This window comes from Euleptes europaea, chromosome 2 (genome assembly GCF_029931775.1).
Source record: "Euleptes europaea isolate rEulEur1 chromosome 2, rEulEur1.hap1, whole genome shotgun sequence".
In the NCBI taxonomy this organism is placed as follows: Eukaryota; Metazoa; Chordata; class Lepidosauria; order Squamata; family Sphaerodactylidae; genus Euleptes; species Euleptes europaea.
In genome coordinates, this window is record NC_079313.1 from 140109736 (window position 1) to 140131558 (window position 21823).

The 21823-nt window shown below is 51.0% G+C and overlaps 1 protein-coding gene across 1 annotated transcript; it reads right to left on the minus strand.

Annotated features, from left to right (window-relative positions):
• Positions 1-3182: 3182 nt before the first annotated feature.
• Positions 3183-11098, minus strand: LOC130472980 (waprin-Phi1-like). Its single transcript, XM_056844486.1, has 4 exons — positions 10999-11098; positions 10555-10695; positions 6730-6882; positions 3183-3197 (listed from the first exon to the last, which is right to left on the minus strand). Exons 1-3 carry the CDS (start codon positions 11096-11098, stop codon positions 6731-6733), a joined length of 393 nt encoding a protein of 130 aa, XP_056700464.1. The 3' UTR covers positions 3183-3197; position 6730.
• Between the last annotated feature and the right edge of the window lie 10725 nt (positions 11099-21823).

Genomic DNA, 21823 nt, shown 5'->3' on the forward strand with positions numbered 1-21823 from the left:
GGAGATTAGCTGTAATCCCAGGAGATCTCCAGGCCTCACCTGGAGGTTGGTAGCCCTACTTTGCCCCCAAATCTCTAATGTTCCCCCGAACAAGAGGCCTCTGTGGGAGCCAGTGTGGTGTAGTGGTTAAGATCAGTGGTTTGGTGTGGTGGATTCTGATCAGGAGAACCAGATTTGAGTCCCCTTTCCTCCCCATGAATGGTGGAGGTTAATCTGGTAAACTGGAGTTGTTTCCCCACTCCTCCACATGAAGCCAGCTGGGTGATCTTGGGCTAGTCACAGCTCTTTTAGAGCTCTCTCAGCCTCACCTACCTCACAGGGTGTCTGTTGTGGGGAGGGGAAGGGAAGGTGATTGTAAGCTGGTTTGATTTTTCCTTAAGCGGTAGGGAAAGTTGGCATATAAAAACCAACTCTCCTCCTTCTCCTCCTCCTCCTTGCTAGGAGTCCAGTGGCACCATAGATCAAATGGAACCTCACATCATCAGTCTCCGGGGTGCCTCTGGGCTCCCTTTGGGTTTTGCTGCTGCTGGAGATTACTTTGGCTCCCCCCCCCCGAATTATCATCCATGGCTTGGAGTTATCACTGATTTGGGGACTGAATTCTCAATGTCCTTGACAAAAAGGCAGAGCTAAAAATGCATAGGTATGAAATGGGCGTAGGTAAAACAGAACATCTTGTCATGCAAAAGAGATTATCATTGTCCTCTTGCTAACTGCAGTCAATTTTTTTATTTATTTCATCACAGAGGTGGAAGGGACCACCAGGGCCATCTAGTCCAACCCCCTCCCAATGCAGGAACTACAACTATACTATCCCTGAGAAGAAGATATCCAATCGATATTTAAAAGCGTTCCAGCAACGAAGAATCCACCACCTCACCAAGAAGACTCTTCCAGTGCCTCACAATCAGGAAGTTTCCCCTCAAATTCAGCCACAACCTCCTTCACTGTAGCTCACATCCCTTAGTCCAAGTCCTGTCATCCAGCATGACCAAAAACATCTCTGCCCCATCCTCTGCCTGGCATCCTTTGAGGTATCGGAAGGGATGCCAGTTCTGGGGTATTGTCCTTTCTGTTGTTCCTCGCAGTCAATGAAGGGAGGATACAACGGAGTTGGGTCACTGCTCAAAAGACCGAGGAAGTCGGGGCAAAGCAGGGCAGGAGGGAGTATGACTGAAAGTTGCAAATAGAATGAGAGGACAATAGAACAACAACACTCCCCCACACGCAACCAGGAGGATCCCACCCTCTTTGCCAACTTTCTGCTGCTGCTGCCTCCGCTACCGGCTCCGCTTTCTGCCCAGACTCCTCCGTCATCTCAACCACAGTCAGGGTCCTGGCCCAAGAGCCACACGGGATGGGGGATACAGGCTGGGTCTGGGGTCTCCACTTTATCAGAGGTGAGCTGTTCTTTTGTGGTCGGTAAGGCAAGCAGGACGTTCCTAGCTGAGAGCTTATCAACAGAATTGTCATTGCTGAAATCCATTCAAGGGGCATGGGAGGATGCATTGGAACATTTTTGCTTTGGGTTCATGTACTGGAATATAACCTGCGCAACTGTCGCCTTTATTTTCCCCCCACATCAGGGACGGGAAATGGGGACCCTGTGGACAGGGGGAAGGGCCTATGCTGTCCCCTTTTTGGATGCTTTAAGTTGGCAGTATGGTTGTCTGTCCCCCTCTGGAAGCAGGGGACCTCTTGCTTTAACGCCATGCCCTCCAGCGCCATGAAACCAGCCAGGGGGGGAGGGGATTTAGGTACTTCGAAGCCTCCGACACCCAAAACATCATTTCTGGTGTGCACTGGAATTAATGTCATCATGTCATCGACAGCCGCAGAGATGCTCTTGTATTTGGTTAAACTCTGTGGTAGAAAAGGCTTCTACCAGGCATTTTGCCAAAATACCAGAGCGTGCCCGCGGTTGTCAGCAAAGTGATGACATCACTTCCAGTGCACATCAGAAATGACACCATCGTGTTTTAACCCCCCAGTGGTCTTGGACTATGTTTGCTGCCGTAAGTCCCCCCCACACACACTCCCCCACCAGTTGCCAGGAGGAACCTGGAGGAACCTGGCAACCCTATTTGGCAGGTGGCCACACTAGTATCTTTCCCACATTTTTTTCCCATTAGCCCTGGCCCCATACTGCTTTGGTTTATCCGCCGATTTCCATGTGCATTTTGGTGCCTCCAGGTTTCATGTTATTTTTGTTTGTTTTTCTGTTCCTTTCCCTGTCCTTTTGAGACCACTTTTACCCCTGTCTTTTTCTGGAAGCTGATTTTGAGTCACTTTGTCTCATGCATAATGTTTCTGTCTGTTTTCTTTGTCCCGCCCACTTCTACCCTTCTCCAGCCCACTTCTCAATGACTGGACCGTCATTATTGTCCAACCACTCCCTCTCCTCCCCCTGAAAATGAGTGATTTTGATTTTGGTTTTTTAAAAGGCCCTAAATATTGATTTTTTGATACGGCATTGTTCTGGTGGGTTTCGCAGGTTCTCTGAATTCCCAGCGCTTACTGAAATAAAAGAAAAAAAGTAAGTCTCTAGTTCCTTCCCTTGCAGAGAGATGCCTTTTCCCTTATGTCTCTGTGAGAGAGAGGGATAGAGACTTACTTAAAAAAAAAAAAAAAAACGAAAACTGGGAATTGAGAAACCTGCTAAACCTATCATTAAATTGCTATATTTATATAAGCATGCACAAAAAGCTAAAAGGGGGGGGGGCTGTGGCATCACTGATGACAACAGCTCCTTCCCTCGAAAGTCCTGTTCATTTAAGGCACATGTGGAAGAAAATAAACTGACTCCCCAACTGTAAAAATGCAGAGGGAGGGCAGAAGAACTGTGCCCAAACCTTTTCCAATGCTTGTAGATTGACTGTCAAGAAAATCAGGAATCAGTTCAGTGAGTGGAAAAGCCCTGGGTCTGTGTATGGGTAAAGCGAAGGAGACCGGGGGGGGGGGGGCTCTGAGGGGAGGAGCAGACAAAGCCACAGGAGACAGAGTTGCTATGGAAAGTGAGAGCTTTACTGAAAAAGTGCCTCAGAGGCTCCATCAGGACATGGAAGATGGAGAAGCTGCCAGGTAGAGCAGGAGGTGGTGGGAAGGGAGAAGGGCAGCGCCGTCACATCCTCAGGGACCAGTTCCAGAGAGGCAGCCTATTTCCCCACTGCTGCTGATCTGCGGTGCCTGGGCTGCATCTGCGGAGGGAAGGAACAAGATGGGCCAGCTGCAGCTCATTTGCAGAATGGGTGGCTTGGAGTTAGGGTTGCCAGCTCTGGGTTGGGAAACACCTGGAGATTTGGGGGTGGAGCCTGAGGAGGGGAGGGTTTGGGGAGGGGAGGGACTTCAATGCCATAGAATCCACCTTCAGGGGAGGGGCTGAGGCTCAGTTTGTAGAGCATCTGCTTGGCATGCAGAAGGTCCCAGGTTTAATCATTGCGTCCCCTGTTAAAGGGACTAGCCAAGCAGGTGATGTGAGACCCTGCCTGAGACCCTGGAGAACTGCTGCCGGTCTGAGTAGACAATACTGACTTTGATGGACCAGAGGTCCGGTTCAGTATGAGGCAGCTTCATGTGTGTTCACCTTCCAAAGTGGCCATTTTCTCCAGGGGAACTGCTCTCTGTTGGCTGGAAATCAGGAGTAATAGCAGGAGATCTCCAGCCACAACCTGGAGGGTGGCAACCCTATTTGGAGTTAAAATGGAACTGTTGGCATTTCCACTTCTGTACAATACAGGTCAAGTTATACGAAAGCCGTTGGATGCAGCCAGCATTCATCACAACGTTCCAGTCATCCTTACACCAGCCCTGCTGGAGAAGCTGGTGCCTTTCGACCCAGGCTGCAGATATGGGTCTGATGATGGAAGAAGGTATGGCTGGCCAAACACCCATCCAATGAGCTCACAAGTGAGGTGAGATTCAAAGCAGGATCATCCTGGCTCAGAGGGCTCAGATGCCTCTGACTTCACATGTGGTGCACCAGCACATGGGTGTTTTCTAGGGTTGCCAACCTCCGGGTACTAGCTGGCGATCTCCCGCTATTACAACTGATCTCCAGCCGATATAAATCAGTTCCCCTGGAGAAAATGGCCACTTTGGCAATTGGACTCTATGGCACTGAAGTCCCTCCCCTCCCCAAACCCCACCCTCCTCAGGCTCCACCCCAAAAACCTCCCACTGGTGGCGAAGAGGGACCTGGCAACCCAGGTGTTTTCACAGCTGTACACACAGGGCCAGCTGAGGCCGATCCCTGTCCATGGCCTCCATCAGGACATTGGTCACACACCTGGTGCAGGTATGAATGACGTATTAGATGGTTCTTAAAGGGTAGATTCACTCATCACAAAGTCTACATGAGGGACATACGGCTGCCTGATTTGAATTGGGACCATAGTACATACGGAGAAGGGGCTTAGGCCTCCCCCATGACAATTTCCTGCCAGAAACAGTTCTGGAGATCAGCTATTTGCCCTTCTAGGGAAACTCATGCATAGCTATCAGTTAGGGTTGCCAACTTGGGGTTGGTAAATTCCTGGAGATCTTGGGGTGGAACCTGTGGAGGACAAAATTTGGAGAGGGGAGAGAACTCAGCAGGGATGTAATATAGAGTCCACCCTCTGAAGATGGACAGGAATGAGCCTGTGAATATTGTGTATTTGGATTTCCAAAAAGCTTTTTGACAAAGTCCCCCACCAAAGACTGCTAAGCAAACTTCATAGTCACAGGATAAGAGGACAAATCCTCTTATGGATTGAGAGCTGGCTGAAAAATAGGAAGCAGAGAGTAGGAATCAGTGGTCTGTTCTCCCAATGGTGGGATGTGAGCAGTGGGGTGCCTCAGGGATCTGTGTTGGGACCGGCGCTTTTCAACCTGTTCATCAATGACCTGGAGTTGGGGTTAAACAGTGAAGTAGCCAAGTTTGCAGATGACACCAAATTATTTAGGGTGGTTAAAACAAAATCGGACTGTGAAGAGCTCCAGAAGGATCTCTGCATACATGAAGAATGGGCTTTAAAATGGCAAATGAGATTCAATATGAGTAAGTGTAATGCATATTGGGACAAAAAATCCCAACTTCACATATACACTGATGGGATCTGTGCTGGCAGCAACAGACCAAGAAAGGGAACTTGGGGTGGTAGTGGATAGCACAATGAAGATGTCAACCCAGTGTGTGGCTGCTGTAAAAATGAGACGTGGAATAGAGAATAAAACTGCTGATATCCTACTGCCCTTGTACAAATCTATGGTGAGACCACACTTGGAATACTGTGTACAGTTCTGGTCACCACACCTCAAAAAGGATATTACAGAGCTTGAGAAGGTGCAGAAAAGAGCAACCAAAATGATTAGGGGACTAGAGCAACTGTCCTATGGGGAGCGGTTAAGACGCTTAGGGCTGTTTAGCTTGGCAAGAAGGCGGCTGAGGGGAGACATGATAGAGGTCTATAAAATTATGCATGGTTTGGAGAGAGTGGACAGGGAGACGTTTTTCTCCCTCTCCCATAATACTAGAACGCGGGGTCATCTGCTAAAGCTGGAGGGTGAGAGATTCAAAACAGATAGAAGGAAGTATTTCTTCCTACAATGCAGAGTTAAATTGTGGAACTCCTTGCCCCAGGATGTGGTGATGGCTGCCAGCTTGGAGGGCTTTAAGAGGGGAGTGGACATATTCATGGAGGAGAGGGGTATTCATGGCTGTTAGTTAGAATGGATATTAGTCATGCTGCATACCTATTATCTCTAGTATCAGAGGAGCATGCCTATTGTTTTGGGTGCGGTGGAACACAGGCAGGATGGTGCTGCTGCAGTCGTCTTGTTTGTGGGCTTCCTGGAGGCCCCTGGTTGGCCGCTGTGTGAACAGACTGCTGGACTTGATGGGCCTTGGTCTGGTCCAGCAGGGCCTTTCTTATGTTCTTATATGTTCTTAGGATGCCATTTCCTCCAGGCAAATTGATCTGTCATCTGGAGATCAATTGCAACTCCAGAGAATCTCCAAGCCCCACATGGGGGTTGGCAACGTGTACCATCAGTACATTTTCCCCAAAGGCCAAATAATTAGGGTGGCCAGGCCCCCCTCTCCTCTGGTGGGAGGTTTTTGGGCGGAGGTGAGGGAGAGATTGTGTAAGCGCGCGGCCACACCGATGCGATCGCGTCACTTCAGTATACACCCGGAAGTGCCGCATCACAAGGGGCCTTTACCACTCAAACTGGGAGTTTGAGTGGTAAAAGGCCCGTTGTGATGTGGCGCTTCCGGGTGTAAACCGGAAGTGATGTGGCGTGGCAGGCAGGCAGGCAGTCATGCGGGCACGCGTTGCCTGCCGACCCTCAGCTGGTCGGCAGGCAGCCAGGTGGATTGGCGGGGGTTTTCCCGCCACCACCTGGCACTTGGCAACCCTACCAAATAATGGCTACCTGGGGCTAGGTATGAAACCTGGAAATCAGCAGGAGGGGGGGGAACACGGGAGGCACTTGCAACGTCAATTTCTGACAATTTTGAGGGCTATCTTCTGTCACTGCTGGTATTTTCCAGGAGAGACATAGCGACACAGGCGCAGTGGAACCTGGGGATGGAGCATCCTCTGCCATGACTGGGACATTGATTAGCCTACCCAGGGCCATTTCAGGTTGGGAAGAGGGTGTGGTAGGGAAACCTAAGGACTCTCATCCCACAAGCCATGGTCCCAATCTGAATCAGGCCCATACACACCTGCGAAAGAAGACACTCACCTCAGAAGTCAGGGGACAAGCAGCTCCTTTTGCCACATCCATTTTGACAGCACTTTGCAGTGTCCCTGCAGTCAGAGTCCTTTGAACATTTTTCCTGGCAAATGCCCAGCGGTGAAATGGCACCGACAGTTTTCGGACAGGTACCTGGTTTGTCTGCAAGGAGAGAGGGGCAGACGGTGAGCCACCCTTCAGTGTGGCGCACTATGGGAGCAAAAGTCTTCACCCTTCTGCTTCCTGTTTTCTGTCCCTCAATACTACATCTCTCAGTCAAGCTGTATTACCAGCTGAGGTGTTTATATCCACTACCCACATCTAAGAAAACCACACCGATGTTACAGCATGGGGAACAAAAGCTTTAAAAAAACAAAAACATCTCTGCCTGCAAGATAGGGTTGCCAACTTCCAGGTGGTGGCAGGAGATCTCCTGGCAATTGCATGTGATCTCCAGATGACAGAGATCAGTTCCCTTGGAGTAAATGGCTGCTTTGGAGGGTGGGCTGTAAGGCATTATATCATGTTGGGGTCTGTCCCCACCCAAACCCTACCCTATCCTCAAATTTTCCAACCTAAAATTGGCAACCCTACAGAGGTCAGCAACATTTATCTTTAAATCTCAAGCTTTATGTTCAAATATGAAGGAGGCAATATTTAGGAAACAACCATCCCATGGCCTACATTTAATTTGAATGACCTAACCTAACATTTTGCCCCCTCCATATTAATTGAGCATATACATTGTTACATTACAAACATAATTTGTGCAATCAGACCAGATTTTCTTTGCCTCTTGTCTCATCTTTGCTGGAGGAATATAAATATTGATTATCAAATAAGTCTTATATAAGCTTGCCCAGATTTACTGGAACCCATTTTGGCAGATAAAAAGCTATTTTCTGAGCAGAAGACTCTTAAATGTTTATTGGCTGGGTTTGACCAAAAAAATCACCATACAAAGTCACTAGGTTTTTGTCCTCTGCTATGAAAATACATGTTGACGTAAGAGCCTGTGTATGCTTTTCTTTGATACCTTCTAAGCTAGGATGAATGACATATGTAAAGATATGATTTTAGGTTAATTGGTTAATTACCATTGTTGGTTATGCTTCTGTATGGTTTGTGGGCTATAATACAAATTGCCTGATTGTTCATGGCTCCAGTGTCTGGATTTAAGCATCCACATACTGGGACTTAGATATATTGATTTCAAAAATTTAAATTGTGCACACAGTAAAGCAACATACAGAGATGAACAAATGGGATGAAGATGCAGGAAGAGGTTTCTACTGCAGAAGGATCGTGGTGAAGGAGGAGCTGGACTTGGGGTGGAAGTTTTGTTTCCCCCGCTCACCGGATCAGCAGGAGGGCTGCAAATGCCAAGCTGCAGCAAGTGAGAAACCCAGGGTTACCAACCTCAAGGTGAGGCCTGGTGTTGTCCCATGAGTACAAGTGATCTCCAGGATTCAGAGATCAGTTCTCCTGGAGGAAACGCAGCTAGATTCGAGTCCAACAGCTCCTTAGAGACCAACAAGAGTTTTGGGGTATGAGCTTTCAACAGTATGGTTGCCAGGTCCCTCTTCACCACCGGCGGGAGGTTTTTGGGATGGAGCCTGAGGAGGGCAGCGTTTGGGGAGGAACTTCAATGCCATAGAGTCCAATTGCCAAAAGCAGCCATTTTCTCCAGGAGAACTGATTTCTGTCGCCTGGACAGCAGTTGTAATAGTGGGAGATCTCCAGCCGCCACCTGGAGGTTGGCAATAGGGTTGCCAGGTCCCTCTTTGCCACTGGAGGTAGGTTCTTGGGGCAAAGCCTGAAGAGGATGGGGTTTGGGGAGGGGAGGGACTTCAATGCCAAGGAGTCCAATGGCCAAAGGGGCCATTTTCTCCAGGTGAACTGATCTCTATCGGCTGGAGATCAGTTGTAATAGCACGTAATGTCCAGCTAGAACCTGGAGGCTGGCAACCCTATTCGAGAGACACATTCCTGCTGAGCTCCATCTCCAAATGAAACTCCAACCCCTCCCCAGTCACCGCCTCCAAGTCTCCAGGAATTTTCCAACTTGGAATTTGCAACCGTGAGCCAAACTACAGGAGACAGAGGGAACTGGCCCATCCCATGTGTGTTGATGCCATTTCAAAAGCATGTGTAGTTCTATACAAAATGCTGTCAGGACCTGATCCAGAGCAGGTGTGCGGCAGGGCAGTCCCAAGAGATCTTTTCAGGTGCACACACAGGTCCCAGTGGGCGGTGGCAAATGGGGCCTGGGAGCAGGGCATCAGGCACACATGAAGCTGCCTTATACTGGATCAGACCCTTGGTCCATCAAGGTCAGTATCATCCTCTCAGACTGGTGGTGACTCTCAGGCAGAGGTCTTTCTCCTACTGCCAGGTCCTTTAACATGGAGATTCCAGGGATTGAACCTGGGGCCTTCTGCATGCCAAGCAGATGCTCTGCCACTGAGCCACAGCCCCTACCCATCCCTAATGCCCTTCACCTAAACACACCACAGTTACTTTTTGCAGGGCATGCCAGGGAAGCAGCTCCCATTCCATCAGGCCAAAGATCAGAGTCCGCACAGAGCTTTCAAATATGGGCTTTTGGAAAACTCTCTCCCTCTAGGGTTGCCAACCTCCAGGTGGTAAGAAAAAAAGAACAGTACCAGGCTCACAATATTATATCCAAAACACAGTGTATTAGTGAAACTACAGACAAGTGTATAAACATACAGTGCAGTGAAAAAAAATTAACAACAAGATATGCAAATGCAGACACACAATCTCGCAGGCACTCTTCAGCAACACACCCACAAGTATCGCACCAGGGTCGCTCTTATAGTAGATTCTCAAAAGTCTATAGTTACAAACTCCAGGATAGGCAAAAGGACCGGAAAAGTTCTTCACGGTTGAGGAAAAGCACCTGCACTCCGTAGCTGTAACTTTTCAGCATGAACGGTCGCTTTTCCTGGTTAGACTTATCACAATAGAAGGACTTTTGTCGTGCATATTAAGAATTGTTTTCTGTGAGGCTGACGAAGCCTTTTGGCGAAAGCGCGGAAAATATCCGGAAAAGCGTTCCCTTTCTTACGTGCATTTTTGCCTGCCGAGTCTACCTTGCCTATCCTGGAGTTTGTAACTATAGACTTTTGAGAATCCACTATAAGAGCTACCCTGGTTTTCATACTTGTAGGTGTGTTGCTGAAGAGTGCCTGCGAGATTGTGTGTCTGCATTTGCATAACTTATTAATTTTTTTCACTGTACTATATGTTTATACACTTGTCTGTAGTTTCACGAATACACTGTGTTTTGGATATAATATTGTGAGCCTGGTACTGTTCTTTTTTTCTTACTTCTAGTTACAGTATTGGTGAATTTTTTGTACCCTAACCTCCAGGTGGTAGCTGGTGATCTCCCACTATTACAAGTGATCTCCAGGTGACAGAGATTAGTTCCCCTGGAGAAAATGGCTGCTTTGGCAATTGGACTCTATGGCATTGAAGCCCCTCCCCTCCCCAAACCCCACCCTCCTCAGACTCTACCCCAAAAACCTCTCACCGGTGGCAAAGAGGGACCTGGCAACCCTAGCCATAATATGGAAGGGAGCTTGGGAGTGCCTCACTGTTTCTATTATGGGATGCCAGGCCATTTCACCAGGGCCTCGGCTCCTCCTTGCCAGGTTCAGCATCCCGGCGCAGGAGGCAGCTTGTTGAAAGACAAACCCTGGCTCCTCGGGCCCGAATCCAGAACAGACTGCTGGAGAGGGTTTGCCGGGCCAGAGACGTAGCCGTGGCCGTGGATGGGGGTGAAGAATGAAGGGAAGCGGTAAGTACCATCCGGGACTTGGCAAGATGCCCCACAACCCGTCGGGCAGCACTTCTGGTTCGCCTTGCAGCTGTCGTCCGACTGGCACTCTTCCGTGCAGTTCCCGCCGGTCGTCACCGCCTGTGTCTCGGGGCAGGTGCCAGCTTTTTCTGCAAGAGAAAAGCACAGGGGAGAGGTAGCCCCTCGGGTCCCCTCCTCTCATCGAGGGTGCCCTCAGCCTTTGGGCCTCAGGAAGCTGCCCTTCCCGCCCCATCCTGAAGGGCAAGGAAATGGCAGGCGGATGCCCGGCAGGGGGCCGGGGCATCCAGTCGGCCGGGACCTGGGCTGCGTGCCCACTGCTCACGCGTGACAGGGACGAGAGACTGTTCCCTTGAGGGGGTGCGGGGGCGGGCCTGCAGGTCAGGCTGGGGCAGGCGGCCGTCTCCTGCCGAGGAGACGGAACTCACACCCACCTGTCACGTTCTGTCCAGATGTGCCGGGCAGCTGCGTGGCGAAGAAGAGGAGCCCCAGGAGGGAGAGGAGGAGGGGGCAGCCGCCGCCGCTGGGCTTCATGGCGGTGGCGAGAGGAGTGTGCGGAGTAGTGGCAGTCCCCGCCCGGGCTTTAAGCTCTCTCCAGGTGTGGCTGACCAACAGGACGGGAGGGAGAGGGGAGAGGACTGACTCCCAGGTGATGAATAGAGAACAGGCTGAGCTGAACACCCTCCTCATTCCATTGCACAATCCGCACGGATCAGGTATCACCGCTGGCAGGAGAAAAAATGCAGGCCGGGAGAGAGGCCGGCTGGGAAGGGCCGGGGAGCCTCTGCTCGGCCAGGGGGGAAGGGCTTCTCTTTCCCCTTCGCCTCTCAGCCCTTTCCTGCCGCGGCACGCAACTGTTCAGGACGCTGAAGCCAGAGAGGACCCGGACATCTCCGTGGAGAAGTGGGAGGATGTCGGCCACTCGGAGGGCCACTTGTGGCCCTTACTGGCCTTCCGCCGTGGACCCCTGGGAGACGTGGTGACGCTGAGTGGTGGTCCAGGGGCATTTTCCAACCACGAGACATTTCCAACAACATCTGTCCGACTGATGGATGCCACGTGGACCCTTCTGGCACGTATAAAAAAGTGATGAAGATGGAAACAGGAAGGAGAGAGGCTGCCGCAGGGAAGGACAAACTGGCCACAGAGCTGGAGACAACCGGCAGCAGAGAGAGGAGGCGGGACGGTCACTGGGTGCTCCCCTGCCCTCTTCCGGGACAGAACTTGAAGCACTTGCAGGCGAACCCTGCATGTCCAGTGTGCACAGCTAGGAGGTCAAACAGCAAAGGAGGGCAGTTGCCTGACTTGTCTAGTCGTGGCTTCATCTGCTGGCTGATGGCCGGAAAATGGGCTCCTAGCCCACCAGCCCAACCCAGCCCGGCTCCTCTGATGAGCTCTGTCCCATCTGCGCGATCTCTGCTTTGAGGCTTAGGCCTGATTGGCTAGTGACTTTGGGGATTTGGAGTCTTTGCCTGCAACTTGCTGCTTGGCTTACCTTCTTGATAGCCCTTCTGCTTCTGCTGAAGGGGCTGTGGCTCAGTGATAGAGCCTCTGCTTGGCATGCAGAAGGTTCCAGGTTCAATCCCTGGCATCGCCAGTTAAAGGGACTAGGCAAGTGGGTAATGTGAAAGACCTCTGCCTGAAACCCTGGAGAGCTGCTGCCAGTCTGAGTAGACAATACTGACTTTGGTGGACCAAGGGTCTGGTTCAGTGTAAGACAGTTTCATAGGGGAGGGACCATGGCTCAGTGGCAGAGCATCTGCTTGGCATGCAGAAGGTTCCAGGTTCAATCCCCAGCATCGCCAGTTAAAGGGACTAGGCAAGTGGGTAATGTGAAAGACCTCTGCCTGAGACCCTGGAGAGCTGCTGCCAGTCTGAGTAGACAATACTGACTTTGGTGGACCAAGGTTCTGATTCAGTTAAGGCAGATTCATGTGTTGATGTGCCTTGCTTTGGGATCCGGATTGCGCCAGCTGGTGTTGATTGGGGGCTGGCTGGGTGGGAGTGAACAGACCTTTTGCCTTTGGTTGCAGGGACTTGACGCAGTGGCCTCTTGGTGGTCTCGAGCTCTATTACTTCACATAAGGTTGCCAACCTCCAGGTGGTTGCTGGAGCTCTCCTGCTATTACAACTGATCTCCAGGTGACAGAAGTCAGCACCTGGAGAAAATGGCCACTTTGGAAGGTGGACTCAGTGGCATTATACCCCCACTGAAGTCCCTCCCTTCACCAAACCCTGCCCTCCTCAGGCTCCATCCCCAAAATCTCCAGGTATTTCCCAACCCTGAGCTGGCAACCCTAGTGTAGATGCTGCCCTCTTCTGTGTGGTGGAGCCAGGGGACATACGAGACCCTGACATGGAGGAGAGTGGGGCCAACCTGGCTGCTCGGGTATCCACAAGCGTGCCAGCAGGGACCCCACGGGGTGTGGACTGCCTGGGCAAGGCCTGTCTCTCTCGGGGTCACAGGCCACTTGGCAGCTCTTCTTTGTATACATTCTCAAGGCTCTTAAATCCCCACCGTCAAAAATGAGGCAAGACCTGAGCAGGCCGGAGCTGACCGGTTGTTTGTGGTATGCCACCCCCAGTGCAGCTTGGCCACTTGAGGGGTCAGTTGCTAAAGGCTCCGGCCCCTTTGCTGGGCTCCAGGATGCAAGACCAGCTTGGCTCAGGGACCCAAGAAGGGTGGTGGGTGGAGCCGCTGTTCTGTGCAGAAGCAACCTGAGGGCAGTTCGGGTACGGCTCCCCTCACTTATCACTGCTTGTCTGCCACTGACATGGTTCCCGGCTCTTTAACAGGGTTGCCAGATCTGGGTTGGAAAATTCATGGAGATTTGGGTGTGGAGCCTGCGGAGGTCAGTAGATGGTGAGGAGAGCAACCTCAGTGTGGTGTAGTGGTTAAGAGCTGTAGACTCTAATCTGGAGGACTGGGTTTGATTCCCCACTCCTCCACATGCAGCCATCTGCGTGACCTTGGGCTGGTCACAGTTTTCTCTGAACTCTCTCAGCACTACCTACCTCCCAAGGTGTCTGTTGTGGGGAGAGGAAGGAAAGGCTATTATAAGCAACTGCTTAAGGTAGAGAAAATGGGAGTATAAAAACAAACTTGTCTATTTCTTCTTCTTCTTCTTCTTCTTCTTCTTTGTCTCTCCTCCTCCTCCTCCTCCTCTTCTTCTTCGTCCCTCCTCCTCCTCCTCCTCCTTTTCTTCTTCTTCTTCTTCTTCTTCTTCTTCTTCTTCTTCTTCTTCTTCTTCTTCTTCTTCTTCTTCCCTAGACTCCACTCTCCAAACAATAGTCTGGAGAACAGTTGTAATTCTGGGGGAATTTCCAGGCTCCCCCTGTAGGTTGGCAATCAAACCCTTTCAACAAAGTGTCCTGCTCATGGTTAAGCTAATGTTCTTGGCCTTTGCCTGAGGATGACAATGGGATGGAGAAAGGAGATGTTGTGAGCTCTGGAGGAGGAAATACTTGCCTGGAGGTGTGGAGACGAGAGTCAGAACCCGGCTGCAGTCAGAAGGGCCATTCGGCATGGGGCCCTAATATGGCACAGGAAAATGGGCAACTTTTCCATGTGTTCTGGCCAAAGAGCTTCTCCCTCAGCCTCAACATGGCCATCTGCAGGAGGACCATCAGTGAGCAAGAGCCAGAAACCAGCGAAGGGGCAGTCACAAGAGCAGCCCCCACTTCTTCTCACATGAATGAACTCAGGCTCGATGCAAATCCCAGCTCTGCTCATACAGCCATGGAAACTGATTAGAATCCCTGCTTCAACGCAGAGAAACACCTGAGGAAAGAACAGCGTTTTGCCACTCCCTCTGTGACCGCACCTGACTCCTTAAGAGACCTGGAGGGGACAACCTGTGCTTTCCGTTGGAGTCACAGGAGGAACGGCAGCAAAGATCTGTCGTGCAGAAAATCAGAGTTGCCATGTGGTTGGAATACAGGCTTCCAGCTTCACTTCGTAAATGTTACCTTGGATCCCTTTGGAGGAGGCAGGGGCCATTGGCCCAATGGCAGAGCCTCTGCCTGGCATGCAGAAGGTCCCAGGTTCAATCCCCGGCATCTCCAGTTAAAAAGGACCAGGCAGCAGGTGATGTGAAAGACCTCAGCCTGAGACCCCGGAGAGCCGCTGCCAGTCTGAGTAGAAGGCACTGACCTTGATGGACCAGTGATCTGATTCATTAGAAGGCAGCTTCATGGGGAAGGGCTGTGGCTCAGCTGCAGAGCCTTCCCTTGGCATTTAGAAGATCCTAGGTTCAATCCCCGGCATCTCCACTTAAATGAACCAAGCAGGTGATGTGAAAGACCTCTGCCTGAGACCCTGGAGAGCTGCCGCTGGTCTGAGTAGACAATACTGACCTTGATGGACCAAGGGTCTGATTCAGTATAAAGCAGCTTCATGTGTCCGTGTGTTCAGGGAGCACTGGCGGCTTGCAGTGTTCTTGTGACAAATGCAGAGCGCCTTTTGGCCTCACTTGTGCCAAAGTTCAGGGTGCTGTGGGGGGGGGGGAGCTGCCCTACCCTCAACAGCTGGGCAAGCGGGGGTGAGTCAGCTGCTCTATTCCAGTTCTTTGACTGTGTAGTTGACACCAAGGGGTGAGATTCCTTGGGAGCCTCCCAAGAGGTCTGCAGTGCCATGGCAGCAGACAGCTGAGCTGCTTCGGGCCCGTCTTCCTCTGCAACAGATGCCCACTTGCAAGTGTTTTGTGTGCTCTGGGGCTCCCGTGAAGCCTCCCTGACACATAGGCTTGGGTTCTGCATAGGGTGGCCAGGTCCCTCTTCACTACTAGCAGGAGGTTTTTGGGGAGGAGCCTGAGGAGGGCGGGGTTTGGAGAGGGGAGGGATTTCAATGTCATAGGGTCCAATTGACAAAGCTGCCAGTTTCTCCAGGGGAATTGAGCTCTATCGGTTTGAGATCAGTTGTAATAGCAGGAGATCTCCAGCTATACATGGATGCTGGCAACCCTAGCTCTGCAAGCCAGCCCAGGCCGCCCTCTCCCTTCCCTCCAAGAGGAGAATATGGACCTCAGCAGCCCCTCTAGACCCCTCTGGCTTCTGTGTCAGATGCACTGAGACTCTTGGCAGACAAATCAGTTTCAAAATGATTTCTTGAGGGTTGGACGGCTTCAAGGCCACTGATTTAGACAATGGCCATTTGTGCATGTCTGCTTCTTCGTGGTCACCCCTCCGACTACTTCAGGGCTTTTCTTTGATTATGCTTCCATTTTCCGACCATCAGAGGTCGCCTCGCTCTCCCCGCGCGTTTCCGAGCATTTTGCCCACGTTTTCAGGATTTGTGTTTAACCAGCATCCCAAAAACATGTTTTTGTTTTTTTTGCCAGCTCCAGGTTGGGGGTGGAGCATAGGGAGGACAAGGACCTCAGTGGGGCACAATGCCATAGAGTCCACCAAAGCATCCAATTTCTCCAGGGGAACTGATTTCTGTAGTCTGGAGATGAGCTGTAACTCTGGGGGGTCCCCAGGTCCCACCTTAGGGTTACCAGGTCCCTCTTTGCCACCGGCAGGAGATTTTTGGGGTGGAGCCTGAGGAGGGCGGGGCTTGGGAGGGGAGGGACTTCAATGCCATAGAGTTCAATTGCCAAAGCGGCCATTTTTCTCCAGGTGATCTGACCTCTATTGGCTGGAGATCAGTTGAATTAGCAGGAGATCTCCTGCTATTACCTGGCAGTTGGCAACCCTATCCCACCTGGAGGCTGGCATCCCTGTCCCCAACTCCTTTCTTTACTGTGGTATAAGGGGAAAGGCAACAGAAGAGGCTAGAGGCTTGCCTCTTTTTTTTAGAAATGAAAGCTGGGGATTCAATTAACTTCATACACAGACTGGTATAATGTTATCATGATATTAATTTGCTAATCTAAAAAAAATATTAAAGCCCCCCCTGACGTGGCTAACGTAGGGACAGAGGCAAATAAACCATGCAGAAAAGTACTCACGGGGAAACCCCTGGCCTCCAGCCAGACTGACCGCTCTGCCTTGCATTGTTCAGTGGCTCTCAAAGAGAAGGCAGCTCACGCAGGGCCTCTTCCCAGACCGGGCTGAGGAATGTGGGGAAACCTGACATGTTGGAGCCCTGTTGCCTCTGAGCTGTTTTGGCAGCCACAGGGAGACCACGCAAGAAAACACCTGGGTGTGCTCTGCATTGTGCCCCTCTTTTGCTCAACGCACCAGCTGTGTGCTAAGCATGGTCAAGCGGTTGGGGGGGGGGATAGGGTTGCCAGGTCCCTCTTGAGAGCCAGCATGGTGTAGTGATTAAGAGCAGTGGTTAGGAGTGGTGGACTCTGATCTGGAGCACCGGGTTTGATTCTCCACTCCTCCACAGGAGCGCTGGACTCTGATCTGGAGAACCGGTTCGATTCCCCATTCCTCCACAAGAGTGGCGGAGGCTTATCTGGTGAACCAGATTGGTTTCCCCACTTCTACACATGAAGCCAGCTGGGTGATCTTGGGCTAGTCACACTCCCTCAGCCCCACCTACTTCACAGGGCTTATGTTGTGGGGAGGAGAAGGGAAGGTGATTGTCAGCCGCTTTGGTTCTCTCTTAAGTGGTAGAGAAATCTGGCATATAAAAACCAACTCTTCTTCTTCACCTCTGGTGGGAGGTTTTGGGGACGGAGCCTGAGGAGGGCAGGATTTGGGGAGGGGAGGGACTTCAATGCCATAGAGCCAAATTGCCAAAGTGGCCATTTTCTTCAGCTGATCTGATTTATATCGGCTGGAGATCAATTGTAATAGCAGGAGATCTTCAGCTAGTACCTGGAGGTTGGCAACCCTAGGGGGAATAAAATAAAAATAGTGACATTTGAACACTCACCAGCATCACAAGCATGGCGATGTCACTTCTGGGGGAAACCTGTTGTGACGCTCCTCCCCACCACCACCACCACCACCACCACCACGTCCCGCCTCAAACCCTGGCAACTCTAGCTCAGTTCCTCAGGAAAAGAGAAACCCTATAGCGGTATCTGATTCCTTTATCAGTTTCCTCACTGAAACACTCTTCAACTGTTAGTGATCTCTGTTTGCTTAAAGTGACTTTAATCTCGGACAGTTAATTGAAACAGTTACAGGGAAAGTTAGCTTCATTATTTTGTAATAGAGGTTAAGAGTTTAGATTGGCCTACTTATTTGCTTTATCAGGTGTGACTCACCTGAATCTGCTGATTGGCTCATTTGCACTTGCCGTGATTCTCTCATTTTTAGTTAAGAACTAATCACCTGTCTAGACAGTAATCGCATGATTAAGGTAGAAAGAGATTTAGAAAAAGAGAAGACTGATAGTATTTCTAGAAGTATGCACTACCACAATGAGCAACTCAAATTTCTCTCGATGGAAGTTCCAAAAGAAGATTAGGTTTGATTTCTGGGTGTTTGTGTGACTTGGGTTTATCAGGTAATCCCTAAAAGCCATGCGACGAAAACCTGAAACCTGGTTTGCTTTTAAAAACATGACTCACTATAATATGATCCAGGGAAGTCAGCACGGATTGTCCCCAACAGCTCCTGCCAGACCAACTTTGTTTCCTTCCTTGATCAAGTGATCAGCTTACTGTTGTCGATGTTGTTAACCTGGATTTCAGTAAAGCTTTTGACAGGGTTCCCTAAGCATAATCAAAGCAAAGCCCTAAAGTAGACAGCGGGGTGACCGCAAGGAAACAGCCCTGCATAAATGGCCTCAGGGAAACCACCTCTCCCGTTTATTTACTCTGCATGCTGTTTTTTAAAACGTTTCTTTCAATTGCATTGAATTCTTTTTTCTTTTTGGGGGGGATAAGCAGCTTTGGATCCTGATTGGGGAGAAAAGTGGGATAAGAAATACCCTAAATATTTTTTTTAACCATGCATCGAAGGGAAAAGGCAGAAGGAGGAAAGAAATGGCCTAATTGTGGGACATGCAACTGCCGTGACAGGGCTGCATCTTCATTTCCACAGGTTTTTGCAGCATGAGAAACTTTGCAGGGAAAAAAACTGCAGACTCTTCAAAAAGGTGAACATCTGCTGGTGCCTCTTCTGCTTCTGAGCAGTTTCTGACGCATGATAAAGCTCTGAAGTAGGGTGGGGTGGGGTGGAGAAATTCCTGGACATTTTGGGGGTGGGGCCTGGAAAGGGTGGAGTCTGGGGAAGGGTGGGACCTCAGTGTGGGTAGAATGCCATACAGCCCGCCCTCCAAAGCAGCCATTTTTCTGCAGGGGAACTTTTCTCTGTAATTTGTTCTCTGTGAGAGGGAGGGCATCTTGGCCATCTTCTGGGCAAGGAGTAGGGGTCACTGGGCGGGGGAGGTAATTCTGGGAGATCTCTCCCTGGAGGTTGGCAACCGTACGCAATCCCTGACTCAACTGACCTTAACACAAGGACAGGGGACCCTCTTTGCAGAGGGGCTGTGGCTCAGTGGAAGAGCATCTGCTTGGCATGCAGAAGTTCCCAGGTTCAATCCCCGGCATCTCCAGTTAAAGGGACTAGGCAAGTAGGTGATGTGAAAGACTTCTGCCTGAGACCCTGAAAAGCCTCTGCTGGTCTGAGAAGACAATACTGACCTTGATGGACCAAGGGTATATTTGGAGAGGGGCTGTGGTCAGTGGTAGAGCATCTGCTTGAAATGCAGGAGGTCCCAGGTTCAATCCCCAGCATCACCTGTTGAATGGACTTTATAGTAGTAATTTGAAAGACCTCTGCCTGAGCCCCTGGAGAGCTGCTGCCAGTAAACAATACTGATTTTGATGGACCAGTGGTCTGATTCACCATAAGGCAGCTTCATGTGTTCAAGTGACCTGATGTCTCATAAACTGGAAGTCTGTTTCTGGTTCTGCTCATTCTTCTCTCGACAAGTGCCTCCCTAGGTAACAGCCCCGCTCTCTTCTGGCAAGCAGACCCTTTGGCCAAAAGACCAACCCCAATGACTTAGTTTTAGGGGTTGGCTTGAGTTTGCAGAAGGAGTGGGCAGGACAGACCATACTGGCTGGCCAAGGGAAACACCCCCCCCCCCCCGGGTCTGGATGCAGTCCAGATTGCAGTGTTTGCACGGGAACTGGGGTGTCTCCAAAGATTGACTTTCGCCATGACGCCTGCATTCCTGTCACAGGACAAAAGGACTTCCTTCTCACGGGCAGCCCTGCCCTTGTTTGCTTTCTGGACTCAACACAACTAGTTTGTTGAGGCTCACAGATGTAGAAGCTCAGCTGGGGAGGTGGTGTGTTTCAATGGAAAAAAAAGGGGTGGGTTTGGGGAGTGACAAATGAGGGCAGCTTGTTGGTTCTGCCTCAGAAACGAGAACAGGGAGTCGACTGGAGAACCGCAGGTGTGACAGGCATGAAGCAAACAGAAGCAAATTCTTCACGTGCTCAGAGGAACACCAGCCCAAGGAGTTCCTGGCTTGCACAGCAACAGATGGCCACCAGAATTAAGATTTTGAAAAACCTCTGGCTGCTGAGTATCTGGAGGGGAAATGTATGAGTGGCTACTATTAGCCAAGCTGGCCAAAAGCTCATCAGCTTCCTTGGGGCACCTGGACAGCCACTGCAGAAAGACGGAAGGCTGAGCGGCAGAGATCCATGGCCTGACCCCAAAAAACATTCTCTGATCTTGAGATAAGTTCCCCTCATCTAAGCATGAGGAGTCCCTGTTGCCTCCAGCTTTCCTGCCATGATACTCCTGCAAGGTCTGCAGAGACATCAAGCCTCATTCCATTGTTGTGGCACCACAGGGCTTTTGAAGATATGAAATAGACCCGGTGGCACAAGAACTGGATCAGGAAATGGGGTTTCAAATCCTCCGTCAGCTATGTGGCTCAGGTGATTCTTGGGCCGGTCTCTCTCTCTCTCTCTCTCTCTATCATGGAGACAGGGCAGAATGCTGATGAAATGTATGCCCAAGTACCTCATTCACCCTCACAACAGCCCATTTCCAGAAGAGGTCGGTGGGTCTCCACTAGGGTTGCCAACCTCCAGGTACTAGCTGGAGATCTCCTTCTATTACAATTGATCTCCAGCCAATAGAGATCAGTTTACCTGGAGAAAATGGCTGCTTTGGCCATTGGACTCTGTGGCATTGAAGTCCCCCCCTCCCCAGGCCCTGCCCCCAAAACTCCCGCCAGTGGCGAAGAGGGACCTGGCAACCCTAGTCTTCACTTAGAGCCAAGTCCTGTGCTCGTGCCACTGAACCAGACTGGCTTTCAGAGACTGGCTCTCACAGAGCTGGCAAACAGCGCCGAGGATTTCCAAGGCCAAAAACAGGACTCTTCTGCATGCAGAGTTCAGCAACAGGAAGAGAGGGAGCAACAGCCTTAATGGAGGTCTGTCTGGGGGTCAGATTTACAACGGGCAGAAGATAGCCCTCTTGGCCTTCAGCCGACACTTCCGTCAACAAAGCATCTGCTACGGTCTGAAAGACCCCTGCTGTTGATGCCCCTGCTCTGTCCAACGCCCACCTGCCTCCTCTGGCCTGACCACATTCCTGAGCACTCTGCAATGCAGGACTGCAGGACTGGGGAAAGAAGGAACGAAAGGAGCCCCTTTCTGCTTTGATTTGGAAGCTGCCCAGAGGATTTAGAAGCTGCTAGGAGGATTCACCACATGGGCTTCCCTGAGCTCCTCAGTGCCCCTCTCCTTGGTACATTTTCGTATCCCAGGTGAATGGGTAAGAGAAGCCCAGAGTTCCCTGGCATTGGTTCTTGCATCATTCAGGGCTGGAGCCAAGCTCTCTTGGCACCCAAACAAACTGCCTCCTCCGTAAGGCTTCTGATGCCCACAGCGCGGTCCATGCAGCTGTGTCTTTCAGGCACCTGTATCCTCCTGCTGGATCACGCAGCAGCCCAGTGTCAGACTTCCAAAGGTGCCTGCAGGTTCAAAGAGGCTGGGGACTCCCGCTCCAGCAGGGGTGCCAGTTTGCCCTGGTTGCCAGGGGAGGGTCGCCAGCTCCTGGCTGGCAAACATCTGGAGTCTGGGAAGGACAGGGAACCTCAACAGAGGATAATGGTGTAGAGTCCACCCTTCGAAGTGGCAGTGTGGGCAGGGCAGCAACGCAGGGGACTCAGCCTGATGGAAATGCTATTTCACTTTAGCATACTTTAGATCTGGTGGGGAGGGGAAGAGCTGCTGCTTCCCCTTCCCATTGTAACAGAGGTCTTCGGGATGGAGCCAGACATTTTAGAGAAGTGGTGGAATAGGGTTGCCAGTTCCGGGTTGAGAATATCTGGAGATTTTGGGGGGGTCGAGCCTGAGGGGGGTGGGGCTTGGGGAGGGGAGGGAC

Coding starts and splice junctions, on each gene's coding strand:
- LOC130472980 (XM_056844486.1), bottom strand. CDS start 11,098: ATGAAGCCCAGCGGCGGCGGCTGCCCCCTCCTCCTCTCCCTCCTGGGG. Junction 10,696..10,998: donor ATCTGGACAGAACGTGACAG/GTGGGTGTGAGT, acceptor TTTCTCTTGCAG/AAAAAGCTGGCACCTGCCCC. Junction 6,883..10,554: donor ATCTTGCCAAGTCCCGGATG/GTACTTACCGCT, acceptor CTCTCCTTGCAG/ACAAACCAGGTACCTGTCCG.